Here is an 18,323-nt window from a genome sequence, read left to right on the forward strand (position 1 = left end):
TGAAAAACAAGGTCATATTATCAGTGAAAGCCCAACTGAAACAGAGGACCTCCCCCGGGGGCGGGGGGCGGGGGATGCCTGAGCTAGCACTTTCCAGAGCGTGACCCTTGGAGCCCCGGCCTCCTGTCTGTCTCTATCAGGACAAAGGGGACTCTCACTGCCACACAGTAGCTGGCCCCCCACCGATAGCGTTTTCTCTCTCCCCAGTCCAGGGTCTGTGAACTCAGCCCCTCTCCTCCCCAGGCTCTCCCCCCTCCCCCTCCCCGGCCGCCTCTGCCACAGGTTCCTGCTTCCTCTGTGCAAGTGGCCCCAGATGCAGTTGTGGCCTGGTTGTGACCCTTGCGGTGGCCCCTGCCTGGGGGAGGGGGCGCTGTGCCGTCCCCATTTGGTGTTCTCCAGGGCCTTTGCCTTGCCCGTGGCCTGAAATGTTGCCCTAGGCCCGGGGAGGTGGGGGGAAGGCATGTCCGGGCTCCTCCACGCCCTCGCTGAGCCTGCTTCCTTCTCGTGAAAGGGTGTTAGTGCCAGGACGTGTCACACGGTGTGGGGACGAGTAAGTGACACAGTGCACATAAGGAGCTTCACACGGGGCTCCGGCCCCAGCACATGTAGCTCGAGCTTGTTTTGATCACATGACCACCCGAGCCGAGGTTTCCTCTTCTGTAAAATGGGGATGGGGGCGTTCCTACTCCCCCCGCCCCGCCCCTCCCCCGGCAGGCAGGTTGCTGCGAGGAGTTATGCCCAGGGGGGTTAAAGTTCCTCGTGTTGGCGGAGTGCCTCCATGGTTGCTTGCGGCCCTGCTGTCCTCCGAGGTGAAGGACTGCGACCCTCAGCCTGTCCCCTGCCCTGGGAGTTGGAAGACAGCCCTGCCCCGGGGCCTTGCCCCCCTGCTCCCCACACACACGCACCCCGTGCAGCCCAGGGCAGGCGCTCACTGACAGGAGCACAGGGTGCCTTGGGTTCCTGGTCTTGACAGAAGAGAAGGTCACAGAGAGAGCACGGCAGGGGGACATGGGGACATGTAGCCTAAGGGTTTCAGCACCGAGTGGTTTCCCAGGGAGGTCTTGTTGGGTCCCTGGAGCCTGCCCCGCCACCCCTCCCCGGGCACACACACCCAGCCCTCCCCTCGATGACTGAGGTGACCTCGGGACAGCCTCCAGCCTTGGGAGTTCTGGGATAAGTTTTCACGCAGTCTGTTCTTCTGCATGGAGCCGGATGTCTGATAAGGCCAGGATGTGTCCTCCTTTGTGGAGAGAACAATCCTTTGGGGAGAAGGGTGACAGGCACTTCCCAGAGGCCCCAGGAAGCAAGGAGGCAGGCGGAGGGTGGTGCATGGAAGGGCCCAGAGGCGCCGGGTGAGGGTCAGGGGCGAGGCGGGCCCAGGGCTCACAGGCCTCCCTGCCACTGGGGGACATGAGAGGTTCGGTCCAGAGCCAGACCAGATAGAGGGACACTGGGTCTTGATCACATGTTGTTTTCAGATTCCTGTTTGGAGGTTTTTGCGACACTAGCAAGGACGTGTTGGCTTAGGTGGGAGGAGGGGTGCGGGGGTCCGAGGTGCTCCTGGCAGCCCCGAGGCCTTCTGCCTGTGGGATGCGCCCACTAAGCCTGCGGGGCCCGGGGCTGAGCCCGAGCGCTCACAGCGGAGGGGCTCGGCTCTTTTCCTGGTGGCCCTTCGTGGGCAGGTTGGAGAGTGTGGGTGGGCCTGGGGCTTATTGCTGATTGCTAAAGCTGGTTGCCATAGAAACCAGCCCTAAACTTTAAAAAAATGACCCCCCAGGGCATGGTTTGGAGAACCTTCAGGATGATTCTGTTGTTTTTCTGTGTGAAGTTCATGCCTGGTGCCAGCAAGGCCCTGCCTGATACACAGTCACCAGTGAACAGACCTGGGCACAGGTCTCTCAGGGGCTATGCCTGCGGGACCTGTGTGCCAGGGCTCAGGGGTCTCCTGGCTGGCCGGGGCGTGGTCCCCCTACTGCCCCTTCCAGGCCCACAGTTGTCCAGAGGGTTTCGGTGGTCGTGTTCCATGAGGCGTGCGGAGCAGGCCAGGTGGATCTTCGTGGAATTTTCCCTGGATGAGCTTAGCTAGAAGTATATTGTCTCCTAAATGGTCCCTGGACCCCTAGTCTGAACACGAGGACAACTTCTTGTGCAGGGGCACCCCATTTTCTGAGCTGCCAGCCCGAGGGGAGGCCGAGAGGGACACCAGGAATGGCCCCATAGCCCCAGAGTGACTCATAGGAGAAGCGCAGAGCTGGTCACTGCAGGACCTGGCTTAGTGCTGGCTGTTCCACGTCCTGTCAAGGAGGAGGTGGCAAAGGTCACAGTAATCTCTAGTGCGGCCCAGAAGACTGCAAGGCTGGCCACCGAGTCTCATCTCGCCCCACCTGCCCCTCCCATGCCAGGCTGGCCCTGCCACCGCAGCCGCCAGGTCCTGAGCTCTCGCCCACCTAGTGCCTTTGCACCAGCCTTTCTCTTGCTTGGGATTTGTCCCCACCCCACCCAGCTCAGCTCAATCGCCCGTCTTTAGGGGCAGCTCCCTGATTGTCCGACTAAGGACCTGTCCCCCATCCTAGGCCCTTACAACCCTGCACCCCTCATTCCCCTCCTTTCGGAAGGTGGTTGTTCTCTATCTGTCGCTGCTGCCGGTCTCTCCATTCGGGAGTCAGGTCCCCAGGGGCTGGGGTTGCACACGCCCCTGGCATCCCCACTGCGGTACACAGGCCTCCCATTTGTGGAGTGGAGGACCCTCGTGGGTATGGTCTTGTGCAGGGTGCCCTGGCGGGTCAGCAGAGGGGGAGTAAGTGGGGTCAGCACGGTCCCTGAGGCCATAGCGCTGTCTATGGGGTGCAGGTGGCATGCCACCCGTGTTGGAACGCCCATGATGCGGTAGGAGAGAGGCGCGGAGGAGCTTGGACTTTACCCTGCAGGCTGGGGGATGGAGAGGAGGGGGGGGTAACATCAGTTTAAATTGGGGCCCTGCCTGGGGTGGGGCGGGGCCAGGATGACCAACACAGGGTGAACTCTGAGCGGTCACTGGAGACTGTCAGTTTCTGAGATGAAGAGGGAACCCCGTCCTCACCCCCCGGGCCCGTGGTCCCCCCAGCACCCCTTCTCTCAGCTGTGCCAGGCCAGCCTTTGAGCTGCCTGGGCCAGGCTGGCACGGAAGGGCCCACGCAGGTCGGCGCCCCACTCGCCTGCTGGGTCCCGTCAGCTGTTCAACTGCATGCAGTGAGTGGGTCTGGGCGTGCCCTCCTCACGTCAGCGAGGCGGGCGGAGCAAGGTCACAGCCTTGGGTTGTCTGCACTCGCTCTGCCCTCACCCCCTGCTTTAAAAACGGGTTTACTAAGACACGGCGTTTCAGGTGTACCCACTGTGCCGTGTTCGCTGTGCACTCGCAGATGCGTGCAGCCGTCACCACAGTCTGTTCCAGGGCGTTTGCATCCCCTTAGAAATGGACCCTTACCCACCACTCCCACTCCCAGCACGAAGCAGCCGCAACTTTCTGGCTAAGCATCGCCCTGGTCTGGACTTCCTCACGAGTGGAACCGCGTAACACGCGGACTTTGGTTCCGGCTCCTTTCACTGTGTGCTGCTCCCAGGGCTCATCTCGGGGCCTGGGTGCAGGAAGCGGCCTCCCCCTTTCTCTGACAGGAGGGTGTCCCGTTGTCTGGATGCGCCCGTTGTCTGGATGCGCCCACATTTCTCCAGGGGCGTCCCGGGGAGGGAGCCTCGGCGGTTCCTGTGGCTGGGCCTTTACCAAGGGCACACTTTACGTGGACATGGGTTTTCACTGCTCTCGGGGAGACACCCTGGAGTGGAGTTGCCAGATCATGGGGTCGATTGAGGAGCCACCAAACTCCTCCCTGGTGGCTGCACCATTACACGTCCTCACCAGCAGTGTGTGAAGGTTCAGTCCCAACATTCGCTCTGGTTTTGGTTTCAGCCGTCCGAGCCAGTGTGGAGTTGTGTCTGTGGCTGATGGCGCCAGGCATCTCTTCCCGTCCTTGCCAGCCATTTGTCTGCCTCCCTTGGCGCTCTCCTTAGACTTGATGTGCAGGTCTGGAGCCCCCCAGTTTGTCTCTTCCTCCTTTAGGTGGTTGCCTCCCAACCCCCCACCGCATAGCAGCATGGTCAGGAGCACCGATGGTAGCATGTCACCCTGGTCCAGAGCTCTCCCATCATGTCATGCTGGCTGCCCTTCGGCTGTCTCTTAACTTCCTCTGTGTTTCAGGCCCCTTGTCCATAGAACCTGCACAGCTGCACCCACCTCCCAGGGCCAGGGCAGGGGTGAGTGTGTCCGCACATGCCCAGCATCCAGAGAACCTGGGCATGGGCTGGAGCAGGCCGCGTGACCCGTCCCTTCCTAGAAGTGCGGCTGCAGGCACCTTCGCCTCTTGAGGAGAGCAGGGTGGAGGACTTTCAAGGCCCTTCCTGCCCCGTCTGTCTGTCTGTCTGTCCGGACCCCACCGGGCTTGGCCAACTTTAGTAACAAGCAGCTCCCAGGGTCATGCCCAGGTGGGGTTCTACCTCGGGTCCCACACCCCTCCTCGGAAGGTTGGCTGTGCTGCTGGGTCTGGGACTCGGGGCGATGGGGCAGTGGCTGACGGGTCATCGAGGCAAAGGGAAGAACACTCAGTGCAGCTCCTTCTGGCTCCTGTTTCTGCCCCAAAGTGATGCGTGCCGTGGACGCTGGCATTTTAGTGGCCTCGCCGAGCCTCAAGGCCACGACTGGGCCCAGGGGGTCAAACATGAGCAATAGCCTACAGCAGATCCACGGAGCTCTTTTCCCCTGAAGCTCAGAGGAGGCCACTAAACTGGCCCATTGGGTTGGTGGGGGATTCAGTGACTAACGGGCATGGCGCCTTAAAAACAGCGCCTGTGCCAGGTGGAGGTAAGCATTTGGTACTCGGTCAGCACCCGTGTGTGGTGACCCATGGAAAGTACTCGGCCCAGGTGTTGCACTTGGTGGTACTCAGTTATGTCCGCTTCTTATCGTCATTGTGCCATGGCAGCAGGGCCACTCGGCGGCCTTCTCTGCTGTCAGCTGCAGCCAGCTTGAGAGTTCTCAGTCGTCACTGGAATCAGGCAGTGATTATGGAAGTGTCCCCAGATGGGAGCTGTGCTCTGTGATGGGGGAGAAGAAATGGGGACTGGTTTTATGTTAAGAGGCAGGACACAGTCGGTGTTGGGGCTCCCGGGCACCCCTCACCCGGGCCTGGCCTGCCCTGCCTGCCGCACACGAAACATGCCCAGAGCGCACCGTAGGACGGCAGCGTCGGGAGCTGTTGGTGTTCAACGCCAGAGGTGGTCGCTGGGTGCAGTGGTGAGCACCCACAGAGTTACGGCCCGGCTTTGCTCCTGACCTCAGGGGCTCAGAGGTGGCTTCACTGCTGTGCCGAATCGAGCCTGGTCGTGCCCGGAGGTTCCCTGAGCAGCCGTCGGGATGGAGGAGAAGCAGAAGAAGTGGAAACTTTTCTTGTTGTAGGTCTTCTGATTAGGAAGGTGACCTCTAAGTCTGGTAAAAGTTTCTGTCCCGTTTGGGGGCAGAGCCCGGGGGCACAGGGGCCTCCTGGTTGGTGGGGCCAGAGCGAGATGCTGGGGGTGCCAGCAAAGGGCACAGGTCACCATGGAGCCACGGAGAGGCCGCTGTTTCCCGAGCTCGTCTCCGAAGGCCCTCTCTGCTTTGGGCACTTCCGTCCGTAACCCGTTTGGTCCGTGCACGTCAGTCCCTGGGAAGACGGGGTTTCTTCCCCATTTCTCAGGTGAGGAAGCAGAGGCCCGAGAATGTTTAGCCACTTGCCTGGGTTTGCTCAGTTAGAACTCCCCCTATGTTTTTTCAACTTTGCCTCGGTGGGGCTTTGGCTGGCAGCTGATGGACCCCTGGGAGGCGAGGGCCAGGGGTTCAGGTTCACCTGAGGAGGAGGTCGCCATCTATGGTTGTGAACCAACTGGGAAGTTCTTGTCACCTTATCCTGCAGCTGCTCTCTGAGAAGTTGGCTCCTGACCTCAGAGGCTAGAAGTCCTGGTCAGCCAGGGGAGACTGTGGAGCTGGCTGAGGGGACAGCATCTGTCCAGGCTGCCAGGCAGGGTGGGCACAGAGCCCGAGGGCCTGGAAGACACTGGTGCGGCTGGAGGACAGCAGCCGGGGGGCGTCTGTGAATGAGCATGCCCCATGGCCTCAGTGAGAGGGGCCGAGGGGTGCAGCAGGGAGTGACAGTGGTCTGCGGTGCTGGGAGTCATCGCCAGGGTCGCCTCTGACAGCGGCAGCTCCCTCTGTTCTCGTGCAGCAAGAGGCTGGGGTGGCTGAGTGCAGAGGTGAGGGGCCCAGGTGGCCTCTGACCAGAGGGACCCTTGGTTGTTGCAGAGGTCAGCTGAGCTTCCAGACAGCACCTCTCAGGGCAGGCACCCCGAGCTCTGGCTGTGACGCTCACACAACCATCGAAACAGGCAGGGAGCCTGTGGGCCTTGCGGGCGGGGGGGGGGGGTCACAGCTGGCTCTGGGAATCAAGAGTGGGTCTCTGGCTGCAAGGTGGGGCTGGAGCAGGCAGAGCAGGCCTGTTGCCTGGATCTGGGAAGCGATCCGAGGCAGGGGTGCTCCACAGGCCCACCTGAGCAGGTGTGTGAAGGTGCATTGGGCTTAAGACGGTGTTTTAGGAGGAGTGAGAGCTGGAATAGAACTGGGACTTTGTGACCTGGGACCAGGCAGCCCCTTTCTGGTGCTCACTTTGCCCAGCTGCCAGCTGGGACAGTTGGGCCAGATGACCACTGAGACCCCTGCATCCCCGACAGTGATCCCTGAGTGGAAATGCCAGGCTGTCCTGGTTTAGCGTCAGCCTGTGAGGAGACACCTTCTCTTGGCCGGCACCCAGCCCTGCACATCCCTTTCCCAGCTCAGGAGGCTGTGTGTGGCTTTGGTCTTTGTTTGCCCGAGGACCTGAGTAGTGGTGTGGTATTGTAACAGGGCATGCGACATTCGTCAGATGAACAGCCTGATGGGCACCTTGCCAGCCTCCTGTTGATGGTAGGTGGCTGATGGTAGGTGGAAACGCTTGTCAGTTTGCTGCCGGAATCTGGGGACAGAAAGGGTGGCATTGTTTTCAGTGGGGGGCCTGGCACAGAGGAGGGAGAAAGTATTTGCTGTCTCAAGTAATAGAGTGTTCAGCTTCCTTCCCGCCCTCTCTTCTGCAGCATTCTGGGTCATATTTTGGCAAAAGCTACATTTTTTCCCTGGACTTACCTATCACCTCTGTGAACGAGAGTGCCTCTCCTATTGGGACTGTGGCTTCTCCCAGACCCGCTCGCGCTCCTTGCCAGATGGCTGAGCAAGGCAGGTGACACCACAGCTGGTCCCGGAGGATGACCCAGGGAGAGGGGTGGTTGGAGGTGGTGTCCCTCTTCAGGTAGGGGTGCCTCTGACCCAGAGGCCACCAAAGGCCACCCGAGGCATGTGTTTAGGGCACACACCCTGGAGAGCCCGTTGTCCTCCTGGGTGCCCAGGCCCTGCCCTGCCCAGGCACACTCTCTGAGCCTCCCTGCATCTGGAAAGGGGTCGCCTTTGTGCCGCTGGTGGTGCATGTCCTGCGCAGTTCACTCTGGAGGCTGCGGCCTGGGTGCCGAGACCTCACCTTGTCCTTTCAGGACCCCTTTTCTGTGACCCTTCTGCTCCCCGGCAGCGATGGATGGCAGGGTCACCACTGGCATCTACCCCAGGGAAGCCCCCTCTGTGCCCCTCCCACTTGCCCACAGGTTCTCCCACCTCTGGCAGCCGGGGTTCATTTTACCCATCTGCTCATGGGCTGCACTGTGGTGTGGCTTCCCTGTGTGGTCTCTGTGGCTCCCAGCTGTCCCCAGTGGCCTATTTTGGTTACAGATAACATGTGCATGGAGAACAAATTCGAGAACAGACCCCCCCTGGTCCCCTCTTGGGTCAGCCATGGGTTCCAGTGGCCTTGAACCTTTCCAGAGGGTCCCGTGCATGTGAACAGGGGTGGCCTTCTCTTCCCCACACAGACCCGTAGTCCCACATCCTACATCTTGGCAAAGAGTTCACATTGGTCAGGCTTCTCTACTAACAGGCCCGTAGGATGTTTCTGATCATGCCTTGCAGACTTGCTACAGTGATGGAAGGGCCTTTTTTGTGAGTCTTTGTGTGCGCATGGGAGTTCTGTGGCATAAACACCTAGAACGAGAAGCGAGTGCTGAGTTTATGCACCTTGATTTTGGCTGTTGCCCAATTTCTCCCTGTAGTAGTCGTACCAGTGAGACTACCACCAACCGAGTGCCGGTCCACATTCCGCCGCTTCGGGAGGTGTTGCGATCGGTTTCATCCGGCACCAGCCGCAGGGTGTGGGACGGTGCCAGGGTCCCAGCGATTGCTGCTTAACCCCGGGAGGGGCGGGTCTGTGCCTGGTGCACACAGCCTCTCTGGACCTCAGACCCGGGCCCCTGCTTCTGTCTGATGCCTGAGTGCCCGCACTCCCCTTTGCCTTTTCTGGGGTCTGTGCTGTAAGGCCCGGACCCCCGGCCCGGACTCTGGGTTCAGATAGCGGGGTCTCGTTTCCCTCACACCGGCCCTGCAGAGCCATAGAGATGGCGTCGTGCCGAAGGCTGGCAGCGTCTCAGTCCTTCCCAAGTGGGGGAGTCCCATGTGCGAGCCTCTGAGGCCAGGCCTGCGTCTGACACTGCTCAGGCTGGCCCTGCACACAGCCACACAGGTCACTGCAAAACTCAAAGCTGACCCGTCACTCCCGGCTCAGGCCCCCTATTGCTTTAGGATCAGACCCAAACTGCTTGGCTGGTGTGTCTCCAGCTGTCTCTCTGCCCTCTGCCTTGAGGTGACCTTCCCGTGAGACCTACGTCCACCCAGCCATCCTGGGCTCCCTCCCCCCACCTTTGCTTCTGCTGTCCCCTCAGTAGAATGCGTTTCCCCCTCGGCCCGCGCTTGTGACCCTTGGTGGCTCAGTGTCACTGGCCTCCCGAAGCCCTCTGCCTTCCCCCTTCCTGCCACACCTCTGCATTCCCCTGTGGCCGCACTCCCCTGCTCTTTCACCCTGCCCACCTCTCCCTACCCAGGAGCCCCCACTGAGGGTGGCAGAGGGGGGCTGCTATGCAGACGCCCACACACGCACACTTCCTGGGGGCTCTCTCGCACGTCCTGCCCTCAGGCTGAGGGCTCAGCACTGGAGATCTCTCCAGAGACAGACAAGGCTGAGTAAGACCGGGGTGTCGGCTGTGGGGAAGCCTGCTCTCTCAGGGAGCGGCTCTAGAGAAGTCAGAGAAGCAGCAGCAGGTGAGGCGCCATCCCCGTGCCAGGGCTGAGTCTGCGGGACAGGGAGGGGCACCTGTGTGGAAAGGCAGTATGGCCTTGCTGGTGAGCAGGTGTCTGTCCCTGGCAGAGGCCCGTTGTCTGTCTGTTTTGGGGGAGTGGGCAGGAGCTGCGAGTGGGCACCTCTCCTTCCGTGTGGGGAGCAGGTTGGCAGGCTGTGGCTGGCGTGGGGGCGCTGTCAGGACCCGAGCTGCTTGCAGAGGGGTGCTCCCTGGAGCCTGTGCTGCTGTGGGGTGGGGGCTGTGTCCTGCTCCAGGGGTCCGCAGGGGGGTCAGCCTGGCTAGGACAGCCCAGCTGCTCATCCCAGGTGCCGAGCTGGCCCGCCCCTTGCTGTCTGCTGTGTGGGCCAGGGCAGGATGAGCCCCGAGCCCTCGGGTCAGGCTTGGCCCTGAGAGCCCGAGTGTCGCAGAATCATGAGAACCCTTCCATACTCGCGATCTCCCCGCTGCCCACAGCACTTCCCTGAGATACGATACGTACGTTTTATACACAAGGAAACAATCTCGGAGATTCGCTGCAGTTTCCGTTTCACAGACAAAGAGTAAGTGGCAGAAGCAAGATTTGAACTCATGACTTCTGCTTGCATTTTCTGTTAGATGAGCGCAAACGCTTGCATCTCAGTGCCTGCTTGTTTCCTGTCCATAAATGGAGCTGCGGAGGAAGGAGTGTCTCCAACGTCCACCCCAGCCCTCTCATTTGGCTCCGACTCAGCGGGGAAGCCTTGACTTCCTCTCATCCCGCAGAGGGACTGGCCCGCCTCCTGGCACTGTCCTCCCCTAGTGTCCTGCGGGCTCAGGGGGGCTGGGCATCTGGCCAGCTGCCGCCCCTTTGCCCCTCACGGGTCCGTGTTCTCCTCCTGGCCCTGCTGACCCAAGGCTGTGCACTTCTGTCTTTCCAAACCCTTTTGGGTCTGCTTGCCTCTGGGCTGCTGTTTGGGCCCTTTTTCCCCGAGTGGTGATGAAATGGCAGGGCGCCCCCCTCCCCGTGGCTCTCCCCCCCCCCCCCCCAGTTTGTTTGGTAATTTGGAGAGACTTGTGAAAAATGCATGAGGCCCGGGGTATAGGAGATAAGCTGAAAAGCTTGGGAGAAAATCCACTTGTGAGTTGTGGGTTGATTGGAAAAACTCTTTCTTTGTCCTCGCTGTCCCTGTCCCAAAAGGGATCAAGTTTAGGAATAATTTCTCTATTAATGTTGGTGCTTTCATCCTGGGTCAAAAGCTTGTTGGCGCCTGCTTGTCAGAGATTTTCCCTTCTCTTCTAGCTTCTTCCCCTCATAAGCTTGGCTTAAATTCCTGTCCTAATGACTCCGAGTTCCCTCTTTAAAGGTCGCTGTCCTGACGCACAAAAGTGGAACCAGACCAGCAACTGCACAGATACCCTCTTGGGAGTGTGGGGTGTTTTGGAGAAGGAAGCGGTTGGAGGGCTGGGGCAGAACTGGCCCCAGCCAAGTGAGTGTCCCACGGCGCCTCCTGTTCGAAGGAGGGCCACGAGGACGCGTGTGGGTCTCCGCCCACACCGGGGGCACCTCTAGCAGGTGGCCGGCTGTCCTGTTCCCGAGCAGCCCCCGAGTGTGGCCTCGAAGTCTGCCTCCACAAACACGGTCCTCACCCTTCTCCAGCTCAGACTCCAGCCAGGGGTGAGGACCCGAGACCCAGATACACAACATGGCTTGCCCAGGGTGCCACCAGGAGGTGACAGCAGTGGGAGGAGGCTGGTCTTGTCGTGTCTGGTGCCTTCCTCGTCCCTCTGCACCAGCTGCTTCCAGTGTGTCGGGAGTGGGGGTGGGGGCGGGGGCATTTGGGTGCTGTTAGTTCATACCCCAGAACATGAGCTGGTTGGCCAGGATTATGGGTCAACAGCGAGAAGCCCTGGAGGCTTTGCTCAGCCACGAGTCTGCTGTGTGGCACAGGATGCTGGCGCTGACATGAAGTTTGTGGAGTAGATGGCCTCTCAACACGATGACGTTAACGTGATTTCACGTGTACGTGTGAACCTTGGTGTCTCCTGAAGGACATGCTCTTGCTGCAGCGTAGGCCTGGTCAGAGGAACAGGATCCGGTGCAGGGATGGGCGCCCAGGGTAGCGCCCGAGAGGCACCCGCAGTGGGGCAGTGCAGGCGCTTGGGCGAGGCCGCGGTGTGGGCTGGAGGCACCGGGCATGGCCCCTTGACCCAAGAGATAAACCTTCCTTTGGGACACGTCACACACAGCTTGTCCTCGTGGCCCCCATGGGTGGCAGATGTGGGCTCGCTTGCATCAGCTGCTGGCTCACTCCGCCAGACCAGGGCAGCGGGCCAGCCGCTGAGCTGACTTGCCGGCAGTCACGTCCCCCAGGGAGGAGGCAGAGGAAGCTGTGAAGGTGGCTTCCTCCCTGCATCCAGACCTCCAGAAAGCCTCTGGGGAAGGGACCTCCCGAAGGTCCCTGGACACTCCCTGAAGGGAGTGTGCAGCCCCCTGGAGTTCTGGGGTGGGGATGGGACGCAGGCCTCCCACATGTGTACACTGGCTGCCTACCTTTTAGGGACGGAGACTTTTTTGAAACATTCAGAGAAAAAGACCCAAATGAGCCCATAACCTGATCCTCTGATACGATGCACTGGGGGAGCGGATTTCAGAGGGAGAGATAGGAATCTCTGGCTTTTATGTCTGAGAGCTCTTAAAAATGATTACTAGGAACCAAAATAGGTTCTCTGAAAAGAAGAGTAATTGTACATGGAGCTTTGTTTTTGCTGATAAGGTTACTAGAAATGAAGCAGGGTGGTTTTTCTTCCCTGCCTTTGGTGACCCCCAGGCTGACCTTGCAGACTGGGTGGGGGCAGGTGCACCAAGCCGGTATATTCATTCCTTGGGGTGGCCCTTACACAGTACCACGGACTGAGGGTCTTTAAGTGGTAGGAATGTCTCCTCCCACAGTTAAGGGTCTGGAAGTCTAAAGTCAAGCTGTTTGCAGGGTGGGTGCCCTCCAGAGGCCCTCAGACACTGTCCATGCCTCTCTCTTCCAGCATCTGGTGGTGGCCGGCAGTCCTTGCCTGTCCCCGCCTCGCAGCTGCATGACTGCCATTGCTGTCTTCATGCGGCCGTCTCCCTACGTGTCTGCACCCAAAATTCCCTTGTCTCAGAGCCACCAGTCAATGGATTAGAACCCGTCCTAATCCAGTAGGGACTCCTCTTAACCTGATTACACACCCGAAGATGCTGTTTCCAAATAAGGTCACGTTCACAGGGACCTGGTTTAGGACAGAACCGATCAGTCGGGGGTTAGGGGTGTGGACACGCTTCAGCCCACAGGAACAGCAGCTGCTGGACGCCTGCCTCACCCAGTTTTCTCTCTGGGCCCCTCTCTGGTTTCTCTAGTGTTCCGCATCTGTATCCTTAGAACTGTATGGTTTTAGAGCCAGAGAGGTGGTCACGTTCACTGTGTCTGCCTGACCGGCCTGCTCCCGCCCCCGATGCAGCCCAGGGCTCCTGCAGTCCAGAGGTGACGGGGGTCAGAGCCAGGACCCCCGGGTTCTTTTCCTGGAAACATTTCGCACTTTCTTTTGTTGAATCCTGTTACAGGTAATAGTTTCTGGTTCTTCTCGTGCATTAGAGTTCTTTCCCCAGGAAAAATGCAGCTTCATTAAAGACCAGTTTCATGCTGGTTCCTCCTGCACTTTTTCCACAAGTCTGCCATGCAGCTAGTAGGTGATAAAGAAGCACTTCTTGGCATGGGCACCTGAGGGCCAGGCGGTGGTCCGGGGCAGGGGTCTCGCTGCCGGGCCTCCCCGCAGACCTCACGAATCCTGGCATTTAGGCCCCACTGGCCCTGCTGCCGAATCCTTCCCCGGGTGGGGTGCAGTCACATGGGGAGCAGGGCTGGTTTCAGGTGAGGCTTTACCCAGGGGTCACTCGAGCTGACCAGAACCACGTCGCTCTGCCTCTCTTGGCTCTGTTTCCTCACTTCGGGCTCCATCAGGCCTCTCCCTCAGACCCCAAGGCCGCCCGCTGCTGCACATCCTCCTCTAAGTGAGGACAGCTGTTTTCCCAGAAGTCTCAGCAAGAGCTCTGAACCTGCCTGTGATTGGACTGACTCGGGTCACAGGTCCTCTCCTGAGCCAGTGGCCCTGGGCGGCAGAATGCCCTGATTGGTCCAACTAAAGTCATGTGATCTGTGGGGCTGAGTGGTTGGGGCCCCCAAACAGAAGTGAGGGCTGGGGTGGGGGCGGGGCAGGAGGGAAGGCTGGGGAGAAGACGGCTAGGTGTGGTGGGCCCGCGGGATGGAGTCCTGCTCGTCACCCGCCTTCCAGCGTCAGCCTCCTCTCTCTAACTGGAAGGGGTGCGTTGTCCTTCCAGGAGTACATCGATGCCCACCCTGAGACCATTGTCCTGGACCCCCTTCCTGCCATCAGGACCCTGCTCGACCGCTCCAAGTCCTACGAGCTCATCCGGAAGATCGAGGCCTACATGAAAGGTACGGACAAGGCGGCTCTGCACCCGTGGCAGGCGGCCCACCTCGGCGGTCACCAGGCAGTCATGGCCTGAGGCAGGAGGGGGTCTTTTTAAGCACTTTGGGGCAGGAAGCTGTTGAGTTCCGGGGGCCACACATTCTGGGGAGGGGCCTTCCTTCTCCCTCTGTGACCGGCAGAGCTGGGAAGTAAAAGCCCCAGAGTGCTCTTTGGGAGAGCGGCCCGGCCACTTCCGAATGGTTTTGTTCTGTCGTCATGAGGCCACGGAGTGGCATCGGGGTGTCTCTGTGACACGGTGGCTGGAGAGCCGGAGCGTGTGCAGAGGAGCTTGGCGGCGGGCGGGCAGGAGGGTGCAGTTATGTAACCGGGTGGAGGAGGCAAACAGAAATCAAAGGGCCTTTACCCTACTGCATGGAGATATGTAGCGTGGCGGCTGGAGCGCACGGGGTACCCCATGTTCTCGTGGCAGGAGCCCCCTCTTCGCTGCAGGAGCTTCTGCTGCCAGCTACAGCCTCTGTCCCTGGGGGCTCACCATCCCCACCTCCGGGCAGGGCAGGGCAGGGCAGCTGCGTGTCCAGGGCGTTTGTTTATGGTTTTGGGGAAGATCCATGTTAACAGTAGCCCTGGCTCCTTTTGCCTGGTCAGGCGCTCCCTGCCAAGAGCCCTTGTTTAACGTTAAGGGGAGAGGCTTTGCCCCCGCCCCGGGGCCTCGCGGAGGTTCATCCTTAGGGGTAGGAGCGGCAGCCCCTGCTCCGCCATCCAGACCGTGAGTGGCTGTGCATGCTGCCTGGAACCCCAGCCTGGATGGCGACTTGGCCCTGGCGTCGTTCGGTGTGATGGTGGGGACCAGTGGGCAGCTCGGCTCGCAGGACCATCATGGGAATAATGAGAGCAGCCTTTCCTGAGTGTGCGCCAGGTGCCTGGTATTGGGTGGGGCCTTCTCCTCCTGTTCTGTCTTCCTGTGCTCATAAAGGGGGCACTGTCCCCTCCCTAACTTTATAGAGGGGCGCCAGAGGCTCGGTGAGGTTGGCGAACACGCCGACATCACGCGGCCTGTGAGTGTCAGCCAGCACTTGGCCAGGTCTCCAGCCCAGGCTCCCAGCTCCAAACCCCTGAGCTTGACGATCACGCCCTGGGTCTAGCAAGCGCCTGGCATAAGTGCAACCACAGGCCCGGCTAAGAGAATTGGCGGGTTCCTGTTTCTTTAAGGAGCGTGCCCTGAGGAAGACCTGGGTGCCTGACCTGGCCGTCCTGCCAGGGTTCTCGAGGCTTGTTCCCTCTGTCCCAGGTGGGACGGGGCACAGACCCGACTACCAGAGGGTGGGGGGCACGTGGGCAGCTTCCTGAGCACACCAGCGTCCTTTCCTCCTTGGGGTGGTCAGTGGTGAAGTCAACTTCCCTCTCCCCTTTGTGTTCCTTTCCTGGGTTCAACTAGGGCCCCTAGGTGACAAGGACTCTCTGGAGTGATGTTCTGGCTGAGTGTTGGTTCTGGAGTGTTGGTTCTGAGTGTTGGTTCTAGAGACAGGTCCCCCGTCTCCTCCGGGACCTGTGTGTAGGACACCGACTCTGTGCGGAGGGACAGGGGATTGTATTAAAAGGTGATGGTCCCAACGAGTGAGGAGGTACAGGTCATGGCCATGGCCCATGTCCTCGACATACCCATGAGCAGAGTGACGGTGCAATGGGGCAGGGGCACACCCCGCAGCGGGCTTTCCCAGAGCCAGGAGCACAGGCTACTGCAGGGGACAGACCGAGGCCGGGCCCCGGGCTAGGCCTGTGCTTGCGTGTGCTCCTGGCCAGGGCCCGGCCAGTCTTCTGTAAGACGCAGGCAGTAAGCGGCTTATCCGTGGCCTCGGGGGTTGGGATAACTGGGTTCATGTCTGACAGGCACTCAGACGGGTCCCAGCCTGCTGGGGTCACCCAGGAATGGCAGCTGCTGTTGCTGCTCCCTCACAACAGAAGGGGTGAGGCATCTGGATTGGGTCTTGGAGTCCATCTTGATTTTGTGGGCAGTCAGGGCTGGGGATCAAGGGTGAGCCTGGGTTTGGAGCACAAGCGTGTGCCGTCAGGGCAGCAGGGCAGCGGTGGGCTGGACTGCAGGGTGCACGGACTCGGGGCTGTCCCACTGGTGGACAGTGCCGAGGGAGTGACAGCCTGGGCCTCCTTGACGTGGCAGGGGGAGCCAAAGTGTGGGGTGCTGGCGAGGGACTTGCAGAACACTGGGTCAGAGTGGGGGGCTCGGACACCTCAGGCAGTTGTGGGGGGTTTTATCTGTAGACAACTGTTGAAGGCATGCGAGCAGATGAGAAGACACCTTAGTCCAGACGGGGCCCGGAGACAGGTTGAATGCCTGTGACCTGTATCCTGTAGTGAGGCTGCCACACACCCAGTGTCGGCCTGAGCGACTGGCTCCCAGTGGGCCGAGAATCAGGCCCCACTCTGCTGGGTCCAAGAAATCTCAAACTCAGCCGTCCTCAGCTCGGGGGCTGCTTGCGGGGGGACTCCACCCCTGGCCCAGCAGGAGCTTGTAGACGAAACCCTAAAGGCGGGCTTGGTCTGAGGCCAGCAGGAATTGTGTGGGTGGGTGGGCCACAACCACTGCACCCTGGATTTTCCTTATCGTGCACGCCATGCGGGGCTGGTATTCTTCCAGGAGGGCGGCCAGAGGCTGGGACTTCCTAGAGCCTTTTCCTGGGGCTGTTCCTGGGGAGGACTGCCCGCCCCCACCCCAGAGAGGCCAGCTCCTCCTCTGTGCAGACGAGAACCTTCTGTGGGAGGCACGTCCTGCTGTCCCCCACACCGCTCCGCTGTTCCTTGGAGGGGTGCGACCCTGTTAGGGTGCTGCAGACAGCTACAGCTGCCTCTTCAGGTCCCCAGGCAGTCACAGTGCTCCAAGTGCCCGCGTTGCTGTTGGGAGCAGGGGCCTCGCAGAGACCACCAGCCCTCGTGCTGAAGCAGCTCGCCCTCTCCTCAGGAGCGTGGGTGGGGGGCCGCGGCCTGTGGGGCGGCTTCCACACTGAACAGCAGAGCGCTGGGACAGGGTCCACGCTCAGCGGCCGGTTTTCTCCGTGCAGAGCATCGGCTCTGAAAGGCAGGCAGGCCTGCTGCCTGGAGCTCCCAGACTCACGTGTCAGAGGCCCCGGGCGGCCTCGGGTGGTCGGTGCCATCTCGTTGCGTGTTTCCTGGCTGTGAGCCTGCAGGGGAAGCAGGTCCTTTCTCCATCTCAGGCCTGCCGGTCTTGGGTGCGCCCGTCCGGTCAGTGCTCAGGGTGCTGCAGCGACAGAGACCTGCCATCAGGGTGGCTTCAGCGAGATGGAGAGTCCTTCCCTCTCACAGACAAGCCCAGAGGAAGGTCGCCTGGCACCATGCCGGACAGCAGGGATGAAGGCTTCTTCGGGTCACCGTGTGGCGGGGCGGCCCTCCTGGTCCAAGGTGGTGCTCAGACACTCGTGATTCAGACTTTAGGGTGGGGAGGGGGACTAGGAAAAAGGGAGCAAAGGGAAGCAACCCTGGTTGTCCTCAGGAAAGGTCTGGAAGCCACATGATGCTCTGCTCACATGTCTGTCGCTGGCCAGAACTTGAGTCACGTACTAAGCTGCAAGGCAGTGGGGGAATGTGGTCTTTATTCCGGGCAGCTGTGTGCCCAGTGGAAATTTAGGAGCTCTGTCACCATGGAGGAAGGGGGAGAATGAGTGTTGGGCCACCTTCTAAGGAATCTGTGGGTGCATGACTCAGAATGACCTTTCCCCTCCCGCTGGCCAGGGGCTGTGGGCCCTGCCTCTGACCCCGGCACTGAGTCTTTCCCACACCCCCCAGCCAGAGGCATAGGTACTCCGAACCTGAAAGATCCAGGGCAGGGCCCCCCAGAAGTCAAACACTGGCAGGGGCGGGCGTGAGGGCAGAGGGGAGGAGCCTCGCCCACGAGGCAGGCTTGCCGCGTGCACACCTTTGCAGGTTTTCCCCCCCGAGTGGCCCCTGCTTTGCCACACAGGCCTGGGACTTCGAGATGGAAGCCCCAAGACCAAAGCGTGGCTCTGCCACCCCAAGCTGAGCAATTGCTGGCCCGGCTGCAGCCAGCTGCTGAGCTGACTTGTGAGAAAGCACCTGGGCTGTGTTCGGATGACACGGTTGTCCCCTGGGCCCCAGGGGCGGTGGCTAGGGAAGTGTCTCAGACCACAGGGCAGAGGGCTCAGGAGGCCCTTTCGAGCTGTGGGTGACACAGCTGATGGCAGCTGCGGGTGAGGGGTGGCTTTTTCCGCCCCTTCTCCCGGAGCCTCCCACGCCCGAGCTCCGGAGGTGACAGATGGGCGTCGGGCGCCGGCCCCTCTGGGGAGGGCTGCACAGTACAGGCCGAGTGGAGCTGCCTGTGCTTTGTGGGAATTTAATCAGAGCTCATCTGGGAGGCCGGACTGCAGCGGAGTAATCTAGACACCAAGTGAAGAGAAAATAACATTCCTTTTGGCCTGGGAGAACTGATTCCCCACAGAGCATCTGCCATGGGGGTGGGGAGGATGCTGGGGTGCGGGGTGTGGTGAGTTGGGGGCCTTTACACTCAG

General features: G+C 60.7%; 1 protein-coding gene across 1 annotated transcript in view; it reads left to right on the forward strand.

The window, feature by feature from the left end:
* ITPK1 (inositol-tetrakisphosphate 1-kinase) overlaps positions 1-18,323 on the forward strand; it is a 129,027-nt gene that overhangs the window by 78,320 nt on the left and 32,384 nt on the right. Inside the window, exon 4 of the mRNA XM_037130226.2 lies at positions 13,655-13,772. Within this exon, the coding sequence (XP_036986121.1) occupies positions 13,655-13,772 (118 nt within the window). The remainder of the gene's footprint in view (positions 1-13,654; positions 13,773-18,323) is intronic.

Source organism: Artibeus jamaicensis, unplaced genomic scaffold (genome assembly GCF_021234435.1).
Source record: "Artibeus jamaicensis isolate MK-2021 breed Jamaican fruit bat unplaced genomic scaffold, CSHL_Jam_final contig_444, whole genome shotgun sequence".
In the NCBI taxonomy this organism is placed as follows: Eukaryota; Metazoa; Chordata; class Mammalia; order Chiroptera; family Phyllostomidae; genus Artibeus; species Artibeus jamaicensis.